The sequence below is a fragment of the Calidris pugnax genome, unplaced genomic scaffold, assembly GCF_001431845.1.
Source record: "Calidris pugnax isolate Ruff unplaced genomic scaffold, ASM143184v1 scaffold398, whole genome shotgun sequence".
NCBI classification, from domain to species: Eukaryota; Metazoa; Chordata; class Aves; order Charadriiformes; family Scolopacidae; genus Calidris; species Calidris pugnax.
In genome coordinates, this window is record NW_015091280.1 from 1,652,788 (window position 1) to 1,674,851 (window position 22,064).

General features: G+C 39.9%; 1 protein-coding gene across 1 annotated transcript in view; it reads left to right on the top strand.

The window, feature by feature from the left end:
• The first annotated feature begins 265 nt into the window (after positions 1-265).
• Positions 266-22,064, top strand: part of FARSB (phenylalanyl-tRNA synthetase beta subunit) — a 39,259-nt gene continuing 17,460 nt past the window's right edge. Inside the window, exons 1-15 of the mRNA XM_014960694.1 lie at positions 266-369; positions 2,749-2,804; positions 3,894-4,048; positions 4,586-4,658; positions 5,140-5,255; positions 5,572-5,722; positions 6,726-6,834; positions 9,006-9,076; positions 10,383-10,444; positions 10,532-10,583; positions 12,144-12,205; positions 12,616-12,823; positions 13,250-13,330; positions 16,211-16,303; positions 17,265-17,382. Coding sequence (XP_014816180.1) covers positions 312-369; positions 2,749-2,804; positions 3,894-4,048; positions 4,586-4,658; positions 5,140-5,255; positions 5,572-5,722; positions 6,726-6,834; positions 9,006-9,076; positions 10,383-10,444; positions 10,532-10,583; positions 12,144-12,205; positions 12,616-12,823; positions 13,250-13,330; positions 16,211-16,303; positions 17,265-17,382 — 1,465 coding nt within the window. The 5' untranslated portion in view covers positions 266-311. The remainder of the gene's footprint in view (positions 370-2,748; positions 2,805-3,893; positions 4,049-4,585; positions 4,659-5,139; positions 5,256-5,571; positions 5,723-6,725; positions 6,835-9,005; positions 9,077-10,382; positions 10,445-10,531; positions 10,584-12,143; positions 12,206-12,615; positions 12,824-13,249; positions 13,331-16,210; positions 16,304-17,264; positions 17,383-22,064) is intronic.

Genomic DNA, 22,064 nt, shown 5'->3' on the forward strand with positions numbered 1-22,064 from the left:
CCCCGCCCGCCTCAGGCCGCTGGGAGGGCGCGGAGGCCCCCCGGCCGACAGATGTCACCGCCGGTAGCTGCCCGCCGCGCTGCCTGTGCTCGGCGCGCTGCCAGTTTCCCTCTGAGCGCAGGAGACGGGCCGAGCCGCTCTCATAACCGTTCAGCAGGGCTGTCGGCGCACCGTCGCGGCGGGGAGCGAGGGGAGAGACGGATGCGGGCGGGAAGAAAGGCGGGAGACCTTCAGGCAGCGCGGCGGGCGGTGCGGCGCGGCAGGGGCCTGGCGGTGGCTCAGGCGCGGTGCGGGCACAGGCGGCCGCCGCCATGCCGACTGTCAGCGTGCAGCGGGACCTGCTCTTCCAGGCGCTGGGCAGGACCTACAGTGAGTGCCGCGGGGCGGGGGGGACGGGAGTCGCGCCGGGCCGGGGGCCCAGGCTTCGGACCTGCGGCGGTGCCGGTATCGGGAGTGCTCCCAGCCCCCGGCCTGCCAGGCAAAGCCGTGTGTCTTCCCCCGCGGCCCCGGCCCAGGGCCGTGCTGTCGGGGCCCGGATCCCTCCGGGAGGCAGAACCTCGCGTTCCCGAGCCGCCGTGTGTGGTTGGAGCGGCGCGGTCTGTGTCGGGGACCGGTTAAATCAAGGCGGAGAGGGAAGGGCTGGGAGCAGGCACAGCAGACGCGTAACGCCGTGTTTCCCGGAATCACGGAACTGTCAGAGCTGGAAGGGACCTCCAGAGACCATCCCGTCCAACTCCCCGGCCAAAGCAGGGCTGCCCAGAGCACATCACTCGGGACTGCATCCAGGAGGGGCTTGGAGGTCCCCAGAGAAGGGGACTCCACGACCTCCCTGGGCAGCCTGTTCCAGGGCTCTGTCACCCTCACCCCAAAGAAGTTTTTCCTCCTATTTGAGTGGAACTTCCCATGCTCCAGCTTGTGCCCATTGCCCCTCGTCCTGTCACTGGGAACCACTGGAAAGAGTCTGGTTCCATCCTCCTTCAACCCACCCTTTAGATACTTGTAAGCATTAATAAGGTCTCCCCTCAGCCTTCTCTTCTCCAGGCTAAAGAGCCCCAGCTCTTTGAGCCTTTCCTCATAAGGAAGGTGCTCCAATCCCTTAATCATCTTAGTTACCCTACGCTGGACTATCTCCAGTAGTTCCCTGTCTCTCTTGAACTGGGCAGCCCAGAACTGGATCCGTCCAACTCCCCGGCCAAAGCAGGGCTGCCCAGAGCACATCACTCGGGACTGCATCCAGGAGGGGCTTGGAGGTCCCCAGAGAAGGGGACTCCACGACCTCCCTGGGCAGCCTGTTCCAGGGCTCTGTCACCCTCACCCCAAAGAAGTTTTTCCTCCTATTTGAGTGGAACTTCCCATGCTCCAGCTTGTGCCCATTGCCCCTCGTCCTGTCACTGGGAACCACTGGAAAGAGTCTGGTTCCATCCTCCTTCAACCCACCCTTTAGATACTTGTAAGCATTAATAAGGTCTCCCCTCAGCCTTCTCTTCTCCAGGCTAAAGAGCCCCAGCTCTTTGAGCCTTTCCTCATAAGGAAGGTGCTCCAATCCCTTAATCATCTTAGTTACCCTACGCTGGACTATCTCCAGTAGTTCCCTGTCTCTCTTGAACTGGGCAGCCCAGAACTGGATGCAGAATTCCAGTTGTGGCCTCACCAGTGCAGAGTAGAGGGGGAGAATGACCTCCCGCGACACTCTTCCCTGTGCAGCCCAGGATTCCATTGGCCCTCTTGGAGACAAGGGCACATTGCTGGCTCATGGCAAGTTTGCTGTCCACTAGGACTCCCAGATCCTTCTCCTCAGTAGTGCTTTCCAGAATACCCACCCCTAACCTGTATAGGTGCCTGGGGTTCTTCCTCCCCAGGTGCAGGACCTTACATTTGCCCTTGTTGAACCTCATAAAGTTCTTCTCTGCCCAGCTCTCCAGCCTGTTCAGGTCGTGCTGGATGGTGGCATAGGTTCATTCAGGCCTCCTTCCCCAGCCCTTTAGGAAGGCGACTTTAAGAAGTGCTGGTTTGGCTGAAGGAGTCCCTGGGGCCGGGCAGCAGGTTGTCCTGCCCGCGCTGGAGCTGGCAGGCTCTACAGACACAGGGATGCAAATCTCCATTTTCCGATTGGGGTTGTGTTACTCACATGTCGTAAGTGGTTGATGCAACCTCTGTGTGACAAGCCAACTGAGTGAAAAAAGTAGCTGTTGGCAGAAGCTCTCCAGTTCCTCCCTCCTGCTTTCAATGGTCTGAAGTTGCGGCAGGGGGGAATTAGATTAGATATTAGGAAGAATTGCTTTACTGAGAGAGAGGTCAGGAACTGGAACAGCCTGCCCAGGGAGGTGGTGGAGTCGCCATCCCTGGAGGTATTTAAGAAACGGGTAGAAATGGCACTTCGGGGCATGCTCTAGTGCCTGAGATTGTTGGTTTTTGTCTGTCTCTGGTTGGTTTTGGGGGGATTTTTTTTTTTTTTTTTAATCTGTTCTGGCCAAAGTTACCCTGACAAACTTGTCTGAGGAGCTGGTCGTGACATTGGGCTCCAGCACTAGAAGCCCTGCTGTGACTGTAAGAATAATGTGTCAATAAATGCAGTATGTACAAAAGAAACGGCTACTTGGATGCAAATACCAGCAAAATTCTTCAAATGACTTCTCTTTTTTTTTTCAAAATAGCATTTGTTATCTTGTTTGAAAACATTCAAAACAAAAATTACTTTAAAAATCTGAGGTCTGCTTATTAACCAAAATTCACCTTCTTTCTTCACAGCTGATGAAGAGTTTGATGAGCTCTGCTTCGAGTTTGGTTTGGAGCTTGATGAAATTGTAAGAAACGTTTTTATTTGACACTTATTCAGTAGACGTAGTGTACTGACAGCATTTATGTCAGAGTTTGTACCACGTTATTTCCAGCATATTCTCTGGGGTGTGGAGGATGCCATGCCCTGGGTATTCTGAAAAACCAGTGCAGTGTGGACGAGACCTGAATGTCCCCTTGACCTGTACAGTCTTTCAGCAGTACTTTTTGTCCTGAAATATCCTCATATCTCTCCATACCACAGGGAAGAACATGTAACACATACCTTTAGGTTCTTGTTATAAAATACTGTTGTAATGGACTGTTTTGAATCTGAAAAAATCCCAGACATCCAAAAATTACCGTCTTGGAAGCAAGAGACCCCAAGATGGCACATTGCTGTACTTCGTGGAGGTCAGCAGTCTGTGCCACCTGGTCTTCAGTCTCTGGCCCCATTTTATTTAAATGTGGCCACAGACCACATATTGAACCTATTTTACAAGATCTGTTTGGCCTTGTTTTGCTTGCGTTCCTCTGTGCAATAGCCACAAAAACGTGTTTGTCCCAGACGTTGTTACCTAAGTTGCAACTAATTTATATTTCAGGTTTTGATTTAGATTCTGTACCTGTGAAAACTTGCTAGCCCTTACAAGTATCCCTGGAAATCTTTTCAAGTAGATCTGTTTTGCTTTTGCTTTTTAATTTGAATTAATTGATCTTTTAATGCTGTTTATCTAAAGACATCTGAACATCATATGTTACGCTTTATTTCAGAATACACTTGATATGACGAGTCATTTGCTGATCTATTGCCAAAAATAAGGTCTCAGTTCTCTACTGGGATCTGCTAGCCTGGAGACTCTTGCTTCTATAGTATTATTTTTTAAAATTCAAGTTCTAATAGTGAATTTTTCTTTTGGTATCATGAATTACAATCTCTGAATCCGAGAAAGAATTTGATTTTATGTCATATCTGGTATGTTTATTTGCTGTATAATTCCAATTTACACTGTTAGACTTGTAATTAATACAATTTTTCCTATTGTATTATCTCACTGTGATACTCCTGGCAATGTTAAGGTATTTCAGGTTAAAAACATTTTTTTGCTTAATTTCAGACATCTGAGAAAGACATAATAAGTAAAGAAAAAGGTGAAGAAAAGGCAAAGGGTGCATCTGATACTGTTCTCTATAAAATTGATGTTCCTGCCAACCGTTATGATCTTCTCTGCCTTGAAGGGTTGGTTCGTGGACTGCAGGTCTTTAAAGAAAGGTAATGCAGAGTTATGGTACTTTTGTGTGTTTTGTTATTTGTTTAAATATGAGTCTATTTCTGGTCAATAAACAAACTTGCCACTTGCTTGGATTTGGAGCATGATCTCATGTAGATCAGATTTCGCAGACGTTCCTCTGGAGAGGATCTATTGTATACTTTTAGAAGACTAGACTAGAATGTTACTGGCTTTTAGACCTGCTCTAAGAAGTTTTCAACTGCAGTGCCATTTGAGACCCATCCCCTAAAGAACTCCTGCAGAGGAACTTCCTTGTGATCATCTGTAATAAATACCAAAACAAATAATTTATTTAACTTTTCTGCTATGACTTTATTTTCTTGAGTTCTTCCTTTCTAGTTCAGTAATCTGTTTACCACCCCGTAGAAAACAAGTTTTAAACAGTTAACTAATTTACATGCCAAGAAAAGTTGCTAGGAAAGTCCTCTACTTATAATTTTTGCTACATTTCTAAAGTTTCCTGCATTTGGGGAATTTTATTTCTTTCAGTTACAAACTTATTTCTGGTTTTATTCTAGGATAAATCTCCCTAGGTATGAAAAAATAATACCACCTCAGGGTGAAGGTCAGAAGCTGATTATCACTGAAGAGGTAAAAGTGTTTACTGCACCTTTGTAAATTTATTGAGAGTTTCTGAACCAGCAAGACAGTTCCCAGAACCAATTTTATAAGAGCAGTGGAACTGGAAATCTTATTTACAGAACAAGAGCTAAAGAAATATAAGTATCTCTACTCATTGTGGTTTATTTCTAGGGAAGGGGAGGAACAATAGGCAGATTATTCTGGGTGAACCTAGTAGCAGATCAAATCAAAGTTTCAGATGCTCACAGTGCATTGACCTTCAGGGCCATCACACAGCGTATTGGAAACCTCCTTGTCTTTACATGACCTCGAGTGGGGTTTGTTTGGTTTTTTTCCCCCTTTTTAATTCTGGTATTTTTCCATGAATTTTCCTTTTGATTACTACTTTACAAAAGAGGATTTTATGAAGAAAAATGCACATTTAATCGGTTTCAGTTTTGTGTATCCTGTGTACTTGAAATTTATAATGTTTTTCTGTTGTAAACTGCAGACTGTCCATGTCCGTCCTCATGCTGTAGCTGCAGTCCTTCGTAATATAACTTTTACCAAGGAACGTTACGATAGTTTCATTGACCTCCAAGAAAAACTACACCAAAACATTTGCAGGTTAGTGCTTAACTTTAAAGTAGTGTGTAGTGTCTATGTGTATACTTTTCTCACATGGTAAGACTGCACATCCCTATGGCAGAGAGGCACTGTATTTATATTTATGTTAAGGATTGGATTTGCCTTTGACCATTAGGTGTGTTGTTAACATTTGCTAAAATGCTGTGAAAATAATTTCTATGCTTATCAAAACTGCCCTTCTACTTTTTCAGCAAGTTCTATGAATGCATAGGAATATAGAGCATCATGACATACTGTCTCAAAGGAACTCCCTATATTACTAGTAAAATCATTATTTTGCTTGCTTGCTTTCTAGGAGAAGAGCGTTAGTAGCAATAGGTACCCATGACTTGGACACCATCTCTGGTCCATTTACTTTTACAGCTAAACCACCTTCTGAAATTAAATTCAAGCCCTTGAATCAATCCCAGGAGTACACAGCTGCACAAATGATGGATCTGTATAGGGTAAGTGGGATTTTTCAGAATTGTTGCACAAAATGCAGGAAGATAAATTTCCAAGGTTTAATGTCTCTCATATCCTTGTTATTAAGAGTTGTTCTTATACATAAAACAAAGTTGTGTTCTGTAGTTTCAGCCAGTAAGCATTCCACATTTGGCTTATTCATGAGAAAAGCCTGGTAAATAATATCAGATTTTTTAATGTTACTTTAATTTGGCCAATTTACTTGGGGAAGATGTTGAATTATTTACCTGACTACATACTGGGCAAGTGTAGCTGTCTAAAAGGCTCAAGTTAAGTCTGGCGCTGCTCTTGGCCCAGCATCCCAATGAAGCCAGGTAAATGCCAGGAAAAGATTCTATCAGGCCTAATTTTATGATGTTTATTTGGGCCACTTCAAATGCCAGCATTTGAAAATAATACTGTTATCACATCATTACAATACACAGCCCTGCTGGAGTGCACATGCTGGTCATAGAGATAAATAAATTCTCAAAGATCTCTGAGCAAAGATGAGTAAGAGAGCTATGAAACAAGAGGTATAAGAGGGACGAAAGTAAATCATGTTTTTGGTGCAGGGTATACCCTGTCATTGGAACAGATGTAAATTTTGAATCAAATTTAAGCACTTATAATTGAAAGTATTATAGTGCTAATTTTATCCACTTCTAAGGAAAGTTCCTATAAACTAAGGATGTCTCCCTGTGGGTTTGGCAATGAAAGGTCTGCTGAGGTGAGCAGGGGCATCATTTGGACATCATGGCCAGTGCATCTTTGAGAGAATCCTTAAAGAAATAATTTTTAATGCTTCTGAAGCAAATCCAGTTCTCTCCTTTCAAAATTTTCCTGCTTCTTAGAGCAAACAGCTTTTGCTAGTGAAATGCCTAGCTCTAAGCCCAATCCTTCCCTCTTTCAGAATTTCTATTAATCTCTCAGCAGAGGATTGTGGTGCTGTGGAAGTTCACAAGTGAGCGAATGTGAGATTTAGGTTGTGCTTTCTTTCTCCAGACTGACAGCCACCTTCGGCACTACTTACACCTGATCGAAAACAAGCCGCTTTACCCTGTCATTTACGACAGCAACGGTGTTGTTCTGTCCATGCCCCCAATCATCAATGGTAAGATTACTTAGGACTAGTTTATACTGTCTCTACTATTTTGTGTGTGAGTCAGGATGTCTAACAGAAACAGATGTGTAAAAGTCCCACTGCAAACCTCTGCATTTAGCTTCTCATACCATTCTAGAATCAAGAAAAGTGCTTTGTTAGGAAAGCATTTTGTTTGCATACATAAACATTGCTCATCAGACATTTAACTAAAAGAAATGTGTAAGAAGTTATTTAGTAAACTGATACCTGTAACAGTCTGCTTTGTACTCCATTTTATGTGGTCACAGTAGGGAGCTTTTCACCTAAGTCTTAAGCCCAGTGTATTTCTCAGAGGGGTGGACCAGGTCTTGTGGATCCTTTTGCTATCACACAAGTGATTCTAGAAGACTTAAATTGCTTAAAAAGAATAAATTGGTCTAGACTTCTTTGCATTGTTTCTAAATATGGGTTTCCTCTGAATGCAGAAGAAACTATGGGTGATTTTTAAGAACCATCTTTACTAATGGCAATAAATGATATGGCAAGAATGACTCCTTTAACAAAGATATTTCAGTATACCTATGTATTTAGTTCAAGAATCGGTAACTTGCCCTACACTTACCAATAAAATCTGCAGTGATGATCTCATTGGATGTATTTTTCCTAGTTGACCTTATCCATATCTTAAACATCTAATCCAAATCTTTGTAAAAGGCAGCTCAGACTCTGTGTCAGGGACTGGTAAGAACGACTGTTCTGAACTGATTGTTCTTCGTTAAGCTCATGCCAACTTTGGAGTGTTCCATGTATAAGCATTGCATACTGTTTACATTTTATCAATTAAAAAGGTTGAGCTAAATCTAACATCTGTCTCTATTTTAAAGAACAGTATCTGAGAGAAGCTTCCAGGTTAAAGGTACTTTTTAAACAGATAATGAAATGTAAACATTTGTATTGGTTTTTTGGATTATCTACAAGCACTTAGGTGCAAAGTTATATTTACTTTGAAGTGAGTCCAGAAATGCTGAATACATTCCATCTGCAAAGAGGTACAGCATAGCAAAGGGAAGGGAATATAAGATCCCTCAGTCCTTAAGACCTTCAGCTCACCTCCCTTTCAGTCCAGCTGTGATCTAGTTTCTCAGGTAGGAAACTAAAACACCGAAGCTGAACGACTTGCTCAGAGTTAGGCAAAAGCAGCAAGAACTCCTGTGTGTATCCAAGCGTGTGCTTCCCTTTGCCTCTGGTGGGGTGTGTGTACTTCAGTGAATGGCACAATGAAAGGCGAGAAGGACAAAGAGGTTGGATTTGGCATGGTCCCATACAGCTCCAGGACTGTGTATGTCCCTTCTGCAAGGTTCCTGGCAAGGAAATCCATTCCAGGTGTGCGCTGCACATCTCTACCCAACAGGCAATACGGGGCAGGTTTCCCTACAGCTGCTCTAGATCCCTTCTGGCTTACTGACTTTTGTACACAATCAATTACTGGGGGTCCAATTTGCATCCAATTAACAAGAGAGACGCTTTAGGTGATGTCCCTAAGTGTATGTCATGCTTTGCTTCTTCCAGATGAGAAACACTTTTGAGTGCATCAATGATGGGCTTCAGTGCATGCCTCATGACTCCCAGTACAGACACAAAGCAAATTCCTGCCTAAAAGGAACCCATACTGGGACCCGAATCACTAACGTAGACAAACCTGCAGCGTGTCAGCAGGCAGCGTCAAGAGATCTTGGTTATTCACAGAAGTAGCTGTGGCTATTCATCAGTCTAAATCACTTTTTAGAAAACATTTAATTCTTTCCTTTCCGAGGCTGCTTTCTTATCACGTCATCACACATCAAATGCAAAGGCAATAGTAAAGCCAGGGGAGGAGATGCTCTGGAGGTGCAGAACTGCTTTGCAGCCAGCAGATGGCTGCTGTTCTGTTACTTTGCTTTTTCAACTGGGTACCCAGATACCTGTAGATTTGTCTTTCAATGTAAAGCACAACCCGGTCAGTGAGTCTGGTCTGCCTTTTCCTCTTTTTGATGCGTAAATTTAAAAATAAAAAGAGCTGCTATTCTGGCAAGAATTGTGAGTGTTGGTGCAGTAGACAATGGCTTTTTAAGCTGCAGAAACTGACAAAGGAGCCAAAATCAGTGTCATTGCAAGAAAAGTAATAACATTTCTTAACATGTTTTTGTCTTCATGTGTTTTAGGAGATCATTCAAAAATAACCTTAAAAACCAGAAATGTGTTTATTGAGTGTACGGGCACAGATATTACAAAGGTAAATATGCTGTAATATTATTCCTGCTTTTGATATGCTGTAATATTATTGTTTTCCCTTTGGGCGATAGGGCTGCAATACAAAGGCCCACAGTAGCCAGGCATTTGCTTCCTAGAGACAACCTCCCATTGCAAAAGGGCAGGATAAGTTGTAGGACTTGACAGTTTTAGGCTTGCTCTATTGATGGTGTTGTATTTTCATTGGATTTTGTTTTTACTGTGTCTTTATGTTGATACTGTTTGGTTTGTAGGGGAAGGTAATTTAAGTAAATTAGGGGCTTTGTTGTTGTTGAGCACTTTTTCTAAATCTGAAAGGTTTCAAAAAGAGTAAAATTCACTAAGACTGCCTATTTTGCCAGAATACTCTTTGTAAAGAATCTTTTTGTCTCCTGCTTAAAATTTGGGCTAAGGGAAGGAAGACGATGCTTCTTCTGCTTAGTTATCTGCTTCAAGCAGGGATGCTGTGCAAATAATTATCAAATCGAAGTCTTTCCATATGCAAATTCTGTAACTCAAAAGCTGAAGCATGAAAGCCTAGCAGTTATAATTGCCTGTTCTTGAATATAGGTTGTGCATTCATTGATAGTTTCCCTAAAGTACGTATCTTTTAACGTACCTTACTACACAATATGTTAACGACGCAAATTAATTTGCATGTTGGGGAGTGGCTTCTAAGCAAACAAATAAAAAACTGCTTCTTTCTACTGCTTGCCTTGATAGTAAAAATAAAGATACTGCTGTTCTATTTACATGAAGGAAATAATACTGTGAGGCATCAAAAAAACCCAAACCCTTGTAGATTGAGAAGTTGATCTGATTCTCATTACTACGTTCTGTTATACTAATGTCTTAAAGTATTAACTGTAAAACAAAAGATATTGCAGATGAGGTTATTTGATAATATATTACTAAACAATGCACAGTGCTTCAGCCTCTACATTCTCACTTGAATTTCAGTGAAACAATTAATTGGGCTAAAGGTTGGGAAGACCCAGTTCTAACTGGTAATAAAGACCCTGTGTACCTTCAGAACAGAGTTTAGCAAATATACACAAATGCTTCAGAACCCTGAATACCAAAGATTTCATATTTTTGCATAAATGTCTTTGTAGCAGAGGAAAAACATTTAAAAAAAAAAATAATCAATCTAGTATTCTAGACTGCTAGGATTTGATTAAGTTATTAAATAGAATAGAATGAAGAGAGTGTAAGACAAGATTTTTCCCCCATTTTTTGTTAAGATATTTTGTCTACTTCAGCACAAGTAGACGACAGATTTCAATGTGATTCTTATCTGTATTTTGCAGGCAAAAATTGTTCTTGATATTATAGTCACGATGTTTAGTGAATATTGTGAGAAGCCATTCAGGTGAGTATAAGTCTCTAGTCAGAGAGACATTACATTTGGGCCAAGTGTTAAAAACGTTTTTACTTCTGTTTTTTTTGTCTCTCTCAGTGTTGAAGCAGCAGAAGTTGTTTATCCTAATGGGAAGACCCACATCTATCCGGTGAGCATGGTGATATGATGTCTCAGTGTCCTCGGGGAAGGGTTTTTGTTTCTGCATAGTGCAGTAGGAGTGACATTGTCTTCTTTTTCAGCAGAGGCAGTATATAATCATTCTGAGATCTGGTGTAAAAGCTCAGCTTGGCACTATCTGTATATTAGTCAGTCAGGGCTTTCCCTAGCCCCACGAAAAATAACTCCAGGTCTAGCTTTCCCTTATCTAGGAAACTCATTCTGAAGCTCCACTAATTTATGATAAGGCTAAAAATACAATCTTGCTGCAATAGCCTGATACTCCAAAAAGAAGGTTGGGGGGTAGGGTTTAAAGTTATGAGTGGTAACCACTATTGTGGTTTAGAGTTCATGTGATACAGACTTCTTCAGGAACAAGTAAAGATTACAATCAAAGGTCATAATCTGTGTCTAAAGCCTTTAAAACCTATGTGTTCCAAATCAGGAAAAATGAACGGAGGAAGAGGTCCTTCAGGCTTAATCCAATGGACAACTGAAATCAGCCTTGGCATAACTTACTTATCAGATCTGGAAGCTGTAATGCCCTTCAGTTAAAATAACCTTGTAACTCTGGGTTTTTCAGCCTTCCACTTTATAGATTTCAACTGTATAAAGATCTATAAAGCAGGATGTTGACTTCAAGTGCAAGTTTGCCTGCATCCAGAGTCCCAGGCAGACCTCTCTGCAGTAATGTACTCTTACATTTTTGTTCTCTTAATAAGTATAAAGAAAACCATTCCTTCTGTTTCCTGAAAGTAACTGAAGACAAACAGATCTGGTCGAGTTTATAAAATCAGATTTATCAAGCAAGTACAAACTGTTTAGAGGGAAAGAAACTTATTTTTACTGAGAGGTTTTCTAGTGGTATTTTAGCTTTTTCTTTTAGCAATGTCAGCTTTAATCAACAGAGGAAAGACCTAGAATCCTGAGGAGATACCCAACAAAACAGAAACCTCTGCAGTAACCAAAGTATCTTCCCTAGATAAAATAGAGAAAAAAAAAATCCCCAAAGTTTAAGGTGAAGTTTAGAAACACCTAAGTAAATACATACAAAGTAACTTTCTTAAACATGTTGCAGACTTTCAAAGTAATATACTGGTAGATATTTCTGTGGCAATACAGAAATAGAAAGTTTTCTTTCCGTTTCCTCCTAAAAGTCATTTGATCTGTACTAGACCATGAGAACTCACGCGTGACCATTCACTGCTTTAGGGCTTTGACTTAGGATGAACTGGTGACTAGAAACTTTCAGCAACTCCATTACTTGCATATATCAGAAGTTATCAGAAGTTTCAATAACAGGGATTTCATGCTGCGTTCAACCTTTTAGCTTAACCAAGAACAACTTTTGCATCATATACTATAATATGTTTTCAAGAATCCTGTTACCTTAAAATATTAAGTACAGCCTAATATTCCATACTTGTCTTCTGTGGATGTCATTTTAATATCATAATTAGAAGCAGGTAGATTACAAGATGTCAAAATTGAATCCTCTTGGGTAGCAATGGCAGGCATTGTGTATGCTGAAAAGCTTTGTCTTTCTTTTTAGGAACTGGCTTACCGAAAAGAGAAGGTGAAACCTGAACTTATTAACAAGAAAGTAGGAATCAGGTCTGTTATTGCAAATGAAAATTAATCATTAAAAAAAATACTAGAAAACATTGATTATTGCATTGTTTTAAAAATGTTTACAGTATGTGATTTTATTTTGTTAATTTAGCAAAAATTCATGGGTTATCTTGGGTAATTAGATTAACACTAGAGAACTTCTTCCCCTGCTTTAAAGGAAAGGGAATGATTCTTTATGGCCTCACGCAGCTGTTATAAAGTAAAGAAAAACGACCATCTCAAGAGTCAGAATCTGTGCTGTTTCTGATGGAATGCTAAGTCTATGTACAGCCCATAAAGCGCTTGGAGATTCTTCAGGGTAGAAGGCTATGCAGCAGAAACATTGATTACTTTTAAAAGCCAGTCGATATAGTGCAAGATCTGTAAATTACTACTCTCTTGTTTTGTTTCAGTGAAACTCCATCAAGCCTTGCAAAGCTGCTGACTAGGATGTGTTTGAAGTCGCACGTCATAGGGAATGGGAACAATATAGAGGTTGAAATCCCTCCCACCAGAGCGGACATTATCCATGCATGTGATATCATAGAAGATGCAGCAATAGCTTATGGTTATAACAACATTCAGATGACTATTCCGAAAACGTACACCATAGCTAATCAAGTAAGATTGCCCCTTCAAATAAATGCTCTGTTGTCAGTAAATGACTAGTGCATGCCAGAAGGGCTTTGGGGAAAACAGAACCTAGGAATTAAATATTTTGACATGCTTTGCCTTGAGAAGTATTTACCATGGATAGGATACAAAACAGATGCCCCACTGATTTGAATAAGTCCAAGACCAGTGGTTGCTGGTACTTGAAAAAAGACAGGGTTTAAGTAGGAAGCCCATATTAAATCTCTAATTGGGAGATTCATTTCCACAAGCAAACCTAAAGGCAGCTGGCTCACGCTTTCAAAAATTTTAAGCACACAATCCTAGTACCTCCCTAGTGAATTCACCATAACGTAACAGACAGAATCACCTTGGGAAAGAATAGAAAAAATGCTTTTAGATGGAAGCTGAAAACTATTTTTTGTTTCATTTTAGCTCCCCGTCAATAAACTCACAGAACTTCTGAGACTGGACTTGGCAGCTGCTGGATTCACCGAAGCACTCACTTTTGCCCTGGTATATTATATTGATTTCCTATTTTTCTTAGTTGTGTGTTGAAACAGCGATGCAGCCCAAACTGCAGAGGATGATCTGAAGAAATGTTGTTGTATAAATATACCAGTATTAACCATTACTGTTTTGGCAGGTGATTGTTTGCTAGAGGTTTGCAATTATAGTATAATATTTTGTGAGTTTGTAGGACAGAGAAATTGAATGAGTCACTGTTAATGTGGCACATAGTTCTAAGTATAGAGGCAGAAATAGCTGGTGAAGTACTGGTTTTAGTTTAACTTCATAGGATGAAATTGTAAGACAGCAAGTCTCTCTTGAGACTTTGATCACCAGATGTGAAATTCATCATAGTTTGATAGTCTGGAAAACAAACATAAGAATTTAGTACTTTCTGGTGGATATTACTTCAGTTTAGAGATTACCCTGTTTCTATTTGGTTTTTTTTCAGTACTGTCACTTGCCCATGATTTCTTGCATTAGATACCAAGCTGATAGGTAGTTAGTCAGCAAAGGGTTTATTTTAAGAATACCTGTAAAAAAGTTAGAATGCACCCTAAGGAGACACACATTCCTCTGTAAATTTTACCACAGGTGTGGTTTTCTTTCATGGAAGAACAAAAAAAATATAGTAATTGTTGTTAGCACTAGTTGCAGGTAGTATTCATGTTATTTATTACAGCCATGCCAGTAGTCTTTTACCAAGAACCAACGGCACGTGCCACTCCAGTACTAACAGCTGGCATCATTTCTAATCCTGAGATTTTGCAGTAGCATTTTTTAATTGAAATAAAACATTCAGTAGGAAACACCATCTTTGTTGTGGCCACTTCTTCATATCCCTTTGCCACAGCTGTGAACTGGATCAGAGAACCTGATCTACTATTATTAAAAAAAAATTTTAAAAATGTTAAGTACACCCCCATGCCCTCCAAATGTATATGGTAACTCTCCATATGTGGTGATTGGCATAGTCAGCTATTGAAAATACACTACACATTTTAGAAAATCCTTTCTGTTTCAAGATCTGCTCAAAGCCTTTGCCATAAAGTGCAATTTGTGGACGTTTTAGCATATGGGGAGCTACCATCATATATTCTGTTAAAACCTCTAGGAGATTTCTAAGCCTTTTCCTGAACTTAAAACTTACTAGATGGCCAGAACTATACATCCCTGGAAGTACGCAACCTTTTAAGAGACAGTTATCTGATCACAGATTATTTTTTGATAACTTAAAGATTTTAAGATACAGTCATGCAGGCTCCTAAAAAACTTCCACGCATTTGAAAAGTTCAGGTATTGCAACCAAAGCTGGTAATCCAGATGGACTGAATAAAATTTTAACACCTTCAGATTTCATTGAGTTTCAAAAGCAAAATTTGGACTAATTCTGAAATCTGGAAAACATATTCCAGTTGTTATATTTTGTTATTAACTCATTTAAGTAACCAGGACAATAATTAGTATTACTTCCTGCAGTGCTAGTATTTGACAAAGATATTCAGATGACCTGTGGTAGTACCATGTTGGGGAAATAACATGTATTACGTGATCAAGCTTTTGTAGATTTTTCTTATTCAGTAATAAACTTTTTTCAGCACTGAATAGGTAACATGCTTAAGAACTTTGAATATATTACATCATTACTTCTGAGGACCTTTGTGAACTGCAAGAGCAGAATTTTGTAAGATCACGCACTGTATCATGTTATCCCAATACATATTTGTATTTCTGCTGGGGTATAATGAAACCCCCAGCCTGCTGTGTCACCAACACTTTATTAAAATGTTAGTGTGAGGCCTGTGACTATGACAAATACCGTTTATGCTACAACATTCTGTAGTCCAGTATTATATGACAAACACTGCTTATGTATTTGTGCATATAATCTGTTTCTTGGTTTGAGCCCCAAATTATGCTTGTACACAATAACATTGCTTTCTGGGGGGAGCTCCAATTTAGCCAAAATGCATTTAGTTAAATCACAGTAACAGACTGTAGTTTAGAGACACATCTGAAAACTGTTTAACACAGTTTTCTCCTCCTAAGGTCAGCATTCATTTAAGATTTTTTTTTTTATTAGTATTCAATAATCTACTTTTTCAGATGGTATCATCTGCTCATTTTCCTCACATTTGGTCTATCTGCTTTTCAGAGTGCTGCCACTGCAAAGGGAGCACTTCTAGGAGACTGCAGTATACCAGCAAATCCTCAATTACATGCCTAGTCTGCTATTGGTTTCTTTAATACATTAATAAAGCTATAAATTCTGGAAATCTGTAGTGTGGCTCTTATCAGTAGCATCTGTTGCTGCATGTGCCCAGATACCATCTGAGCCCAATAAAGTGCAAGTGTATTGCTTTACTGGTGAGCTTAAAAATACAGCTTGAGAATAAGGGCTTTAAAAATACTCCCAACTCAAAAATAATGAGAACAACAATGAGAACTATGAGAATCCTATGAAGTTACCAAAATTGAAGGCTTGGCCATACAACCTGAGAAGCCTGGGTGCCATTCCTCTTACAAATGCTACTTTCAGAATAAAATACTTTGCCCACCCCCAGTCAGGGGGCAGAATCTGAGCCTTGTGTTTTTAAAACAAATGACAGCAATCCATGACAGAAGCCTAAATAAACACTTGCCTCTTTTTTAAAACTAGCCTTATTTTGATTAGTAATTAACATTGGTAGATAAACCAGTTTGCCTACTTAGTCTTAAGACTGAGGCTTAATTTTTATTACGAGTGGGTGTTGCACATGACAGCATATATTACGGGGCCTCAGAACAAATGCTACAATTGCACTGTTCATTCTTGATATCAAATTTCATTGACTTACTGTCTGTTCAGACTACTTGACCTTGGTGGGTTTTGTCTCTTCCTCTCAGTGTTCTCAAGAAGACATTGCAGATAAACTCGGCATGGATATCTCTGCCACAAAAGCAGTGCGCATAGCGAACCCCAAAACTGCAGAATTTCAGGTGAGAGAATTCAGGTCAGATTTTGACGGCAAACTTGTCACAGGTTTTATGTTTAAAGAGGAAAGAAAGGAACCAACAGGAAGTAAAATCTATAACGGTAGAGCTACTTTTCCTACATAAAAGAGGGTGTGCCTCTTTATGTGCTAAACTTGCTAGCAGTCATTTTCTGTTGCTCCGTCACTGAGAAATACCTTATTCGGTGTGAAATACTTTTCAGTAAAGTACAATATCACACTCTGTATGACAACATGTGGCAAAATTGAGCTGTCTCATTACAGGAAAATACCAGATGATTGATCAACTCCTGTATTTAGAAAAGCAATTCAATATAAATGGAACTACTAGGCCTGGCAATCTCAAAATGTCCTGAGCTCTAGATAGGAAATCGTTTTTTAAAAATTACTAACCATTATTACCCTTTTTAAAAAAATTCTTTTTTTTTTTAATTCTGACTGCTCTTCAAGTATTTTACTATACATTTCTAGGTCCATAACGGCAATCTGAATATACCCATTTCTGTTACTTACATTCTGCCTATATCATTGTTTGGTATCAGGGGGTATCAAGAACATATTCAGACAGCATTTACTATTTCCAAAATAACACTTAGTATTTATTTTTTGCATAAGTGAGATTAAATTTATGGGATTTTTTTTTACACTTCTTTCTGTATTGTTTGTTTTTTCACCCTGTGCTGCAACTCAAGCATCTGTGAAATGATACCTATCCTTAACCTCACATACGTGTTCTTTCAGAAAATGCAATATAAACAATGTGTAGAGAACATACATTTTCAGGTTTAATAATTCTAAAGCAAAGGTGCTCAGATACGAAGAGGTTAGTGCAGTATTTGCATCTGACTACTTTTAAACTCGTGTTACAAGTAAGCAAAACAAAAAATTAAAAACTAACAGCTATTTTGGAAGGTTTTTCACTTGCAGCAACCATCTTTGTCCTGCAGGTGGCACGTACAACCCTCCTTCCTGGGCTACTGAAAACTATTGCTGCTAACAGGAAGATGCCCTTGCCTCTGAAACTCTTTGAGATCTCTGACATTGTACTGAAAGATCCCAGTGCAGGTAAGAGAAGGTTCCTCAAAGTCTTTGGTAATGGAAATATATGCTTGCATACTAAATGGTAGCAGTAAGTAGTTTTGTATTTCTTGAAAAATGTAATACTCACTACATACTACAGTCTGGTTTTAATTTACATGCAAGAGCTAAGAGACTAAATTTCAGAGTGGCTAGAAATACAATTCTCAGAAGTGCAATTGGGTACCTTGTAAATATTTTTAGGCATCAAAATCTCCATTAAAATCTGTCAAGAGTACTGCAAGACTCCAAAGATAAATGCAAGACAGTTAGACACCAAAAAAGAACCTGCTCTAAATTGCTTATGTTGATGCACCTATTTTTACTTGCTTTTAATCTGGTGCTCCTTTGCATTCTTATCAGGGCTGTAACTCACGAGAGGAACTCCCTGCTGGCAGTGTTTTCAAGTGGCACAAACCTTGGAAAGCAGTAAATATGGAAGGCACACTGCTTTTGCAGTACCTGAACCTGTTTAAACTGCTGCAGTCTCAAAGACGCGCAGTGCTGTGCCACCTGAAAAGCTGTATGTCTGCAGCCTGCAGAGAGCAGGGTGTGCTTGCAGACTCTGTTCTGGAGAGCTACAGCTCAGAAGAAAATATTGGGGTCAGTGTGTCTCAGCATGAATCCCTTTTCCACCTTTCCATCCTCTTTGAACAGGATTGCTTGTATTCATTCTCCAGAATTCTCTTCTGGAAAAGTGACAACCAATATGAAGAATTAGATTTGTCGCACAGATACAGGCTAAAGAGCGGAGCAAGTCTGTGTATAAAAATGTATAAATAAATAAAAAGCTCAACAGTATAAAATTTCCCCTCTCATCTATAAAAAAAAAGGTTTTCCTTATCTTTCCACTTCATCCAACTATGCTAAGAAAGCGTGGCAGCCTTTGAATTGGTCCGTAACCTTAATTGCGTTACGTGAAACAGCCAAAGCAGCCAGTTCACTTTTCAAAAGCTTCAGTGAACTCTTCCCTGTGTGATGGGGCCTCTTTGCACTGATTTCACTGGACAGCATCAAAATTTCAAATTATCTTTTTTTATCTGGAAAAATGTATCAAAGTACAGTGAAATGGAAAAATGGATTTTCAAAATGTTAACAAACATTTTTCTAAAATTTACTGATTACTTTTTTTTAATATGGTGTATTGGGGAAAAGGAGGGCACAGCTACAACTTGCAGGAGGAAGTGTAACACTTGAGTTACAGCTCTAAATGGAGTTTTGCCTCTTAGTGAAAAAGGGCTGACATTCCTTTAAATTCAGCAGCAGAAATCATCCTGTTTCATTATCTGGTTTCAAATTTTGGTGGTTGTGTTTAAGGTATCTGGGATCTGCAAAACAAAGATTTATGTAAGACATAAACAAAATGGCAAGCAAATTGCTTTGGTGATGAATTTAATTTGTGGATTACTTTTTTTTTTCTTTTAAGAAAAAAAAAAAGCCTTGCCAAGCAAAATAAGCAGTTTTAGCAAACCATGTAGAGTTGTTGGTTTTTTTTTTTTTTAAATACAGACAGTTTGGTGCTGCAGCTCATTCCTTGTGGGGCATGCAGTTAGCTAGAATTCAAAAAAACCTTGGTACAGATGGCAGAATAACATCAGCATCCTCCAGAACCAGGAGGAGGGCTATTTATCTTGGACTACGGAGTGCGTTTATTCTGGTTTATAAAATTTGCAAGCTAAATTGTTGCTTCTATTTCATGTGAGTTAACTGTAGCTCTTGGAAGCTTGCATTTATGTAGATGGCTGCTTAAGTCTTACCAAGACTGATTTTGTAGCGTACTTCATTTTGGTGGGAATCACTGCAATGGATGAAAGGGAAAGACTTCTGAGGCAGCAGCTTTGTTCCCCCTGCTCCTGGGCATCCCTCTCGGGGGTTGAGCACTTGCAGACTGTGAACAGTGTCTGAAATTAGTTTTAATGTTGTGTTTAGAATAACTATCATCTTTCCCAAATTTACTTCCAAAATTAAACTTGGCTAATAAACAGTTTGAAAGGGGAGGGGATAAAGAAATAACTAGTAACTCTGCAAACACTGAAAAATGTGGGATTGTCCTCTCACATATGGAATGAGATTTCCTGCAGAAGGCTTATGTCTAGACTGACTAATTTAATTTTATTATTTCATGATTTTGGCATGCAGAATTTCCAATTAATAATTTAAAAAGCATGGGTCAAAAGAGTACTGACATTAACTGTATTTGAAATGGCATCTTGTAGTCATTCATGTGTGAATGAACCTAGCTCTTTTAAACACACTGGTTTTTAATAAAATACCTTCTTACACAGAACTCATGCTTACCAAGGTGAACTGAAAATATTTCTCTTCAGACATATCTGGCAGAAAGGTTTGACGTACTAAATTAGCAAAACGTGTGCCAGATTTAATAGAACTAAACGAAACCAAATCTGAGCAGAAACGTTTCTTCTCAAGGCAGGAGGAAATGTGCTGATTTGGAGTATGTTACACAGTATTTGTGTGGTTAGCTTGTAACACTGGATAGTCACTTCTGGTGGGAGAGTTACACTAGTTCAGCAGATAAATCATCACTTTACACCACCGGTCCTGACAGAGAATACCCTTTCTCTCCCTCACCGCAACAAAAGAAATGAATCCATTAGAAAAATCACTGACCAGTGATCTTGGGGAATCTGGCGAGCTTATGGTAGCACACATTGAGCACAATTTACATCGTTTGTGAGTACAGCTGCTGCCATGTTTTGGAGCGTTTTCCAAACTGTGTGGAAGGGTTAGTTACGTGCAGAAACTCCTTCAGGGTTTTTGTGAGGCTGAGAGACAAGTTCAAATGAGCAGGTGCCCCCTTTCAGATCACCAAGTCATTTTTCTGAAGCATCTCTAATTTGGAAGGGGGCAGGGTACAACACTGCTTTATCCTCCTCGGCACTCTTTTGGCTCACATATTCCTAACCAGCTGCCCATCCTTTGGATTGTTTTTCAACAGCATCCCCAGGAAATGCTTTGAAGTCTCAGAAATATATATATGTATAATTTAGGTTGACATACTTGGCAGGCTCGTTTAAAAAAATAGAATTGTTTCATGGCATGACACAAGAGATCTCTTAAGTGAGTTATAAAAAACTGAAGCATTTCTAACATCCGCCAGCTTTTGCCTACAGTTCCTAATACTTTCTTTTTTTCTTCCTATGGGCTGTAGTGAATGCACTTCTTGTGTTGTAATGTAACTCCGTAAGGGAGTAAGTTTTATAACATGGCTTTTTGGAATGCTTGAAATCCTACCAAGGTTTCCTACAGTTGAAACCATGAGGTATAAAAATCGTTGTGTGTGTTTATTTCTGATGCTTTAGTTAAGAATAGTGATCCGAAGACACCATTGACTGTGTGAATAATAATGAAATTAAAATTCAGATAGTTGTCACAAATTCTACTAGCAGAATGACTCACAGAATAAAAGGAAATCATTCTACTGAATGTCTAGCCCAAAGAACGTGCTGTCTTAGGGAAGGGGAAAACATTTCCTTCTTTTCTGTTGCTCAATACAACATGAAAATAAATTATCCTCCATTCATGACTGTAGTACTGATTGGTATCTTATTAGAGCTGGGAAACAGAGACAGATAACGATGGCACTGAGCAGCCAGAGTGCTCAGCCCAGGAATCAGATGTTGCATTTACTGATGTTTTCCCTGTGGCCCTTACTTTCCTGTGTTGCCATTTTAACTTCAAAATTGGATTCTCCAGCATTATTTAACACTGCAAATTATTACAATGACAGAAAAAAGATCCTGAGTGACAAAAGGCAGACTAACTGCCGCAGTAAGTTCAGCTTTCAGTGACTGCTGAGAACTTGCAGCTGTATTGCCCTAGAAGTGTTGAATGACTTTTGGCTCAAAAAGGCTGTGCTTTCATCCTTTGTGCAGGCTCTTGCTCCTGTAATTTGCAGTCATTTTTAATCCAAGTATTTCTGGTCAATTGCTAAATGTTTTCCTGTTTAGTGTTCGACAGATCTTTTGTTACTAAATGGTTAGTTGGAGCAAATAAACAACAGGTAAATTTAATTTTAAAAAAATCTCTAATTTCTTATGTGGTGAGTATTAACAGTTCAGGGAACACTCAACAAGTGCTAGAGTTTCTGCTTGTACTTAAGCTCACTGTACATCAAGGACAAAGATCAGCTGTGGCGGGTCCAACCAAAGCCTCATTTAGTCCAATAACCAGCCTGTAACACTAGCTAAAAGCGATCGCCAAGGGAAAAGCACAAGAGCAGGTAGGCATACATAACATTTCCAGAGTGTTCCCCTGTTCCCTGACCACAAGTAGCTCAGGGACTTCCTGACTCAGATGTGGTTCTTGGTCTGTAGTAATAAATAATAGACTTATCTCCTGTGAACTTCCTCTGCCTCCCCAGAGCCATGTAAACTTCATTAAACTTTCTCCTTTTGAGCTGGGCTCCTGTTGAGTTTGATGTCCCCTATTTCTTGTATCAAATGCAGCAGCAACAGCTGATGCCTGTAGAAAAGAGGTGCTGGGTTCTGACACATCCAGAATTATGTGGAAACACAACTCAGACTGTGGGTGTGGCTGTAACTCCATGAAGTCACTAACCATTAGAGATCTTTAACCACACTCTTCCTACGAGCAGTATTCAGCACAGTGCCTTTTTTTCTGGGAACACTAGGTCCAGCAGAGATGTT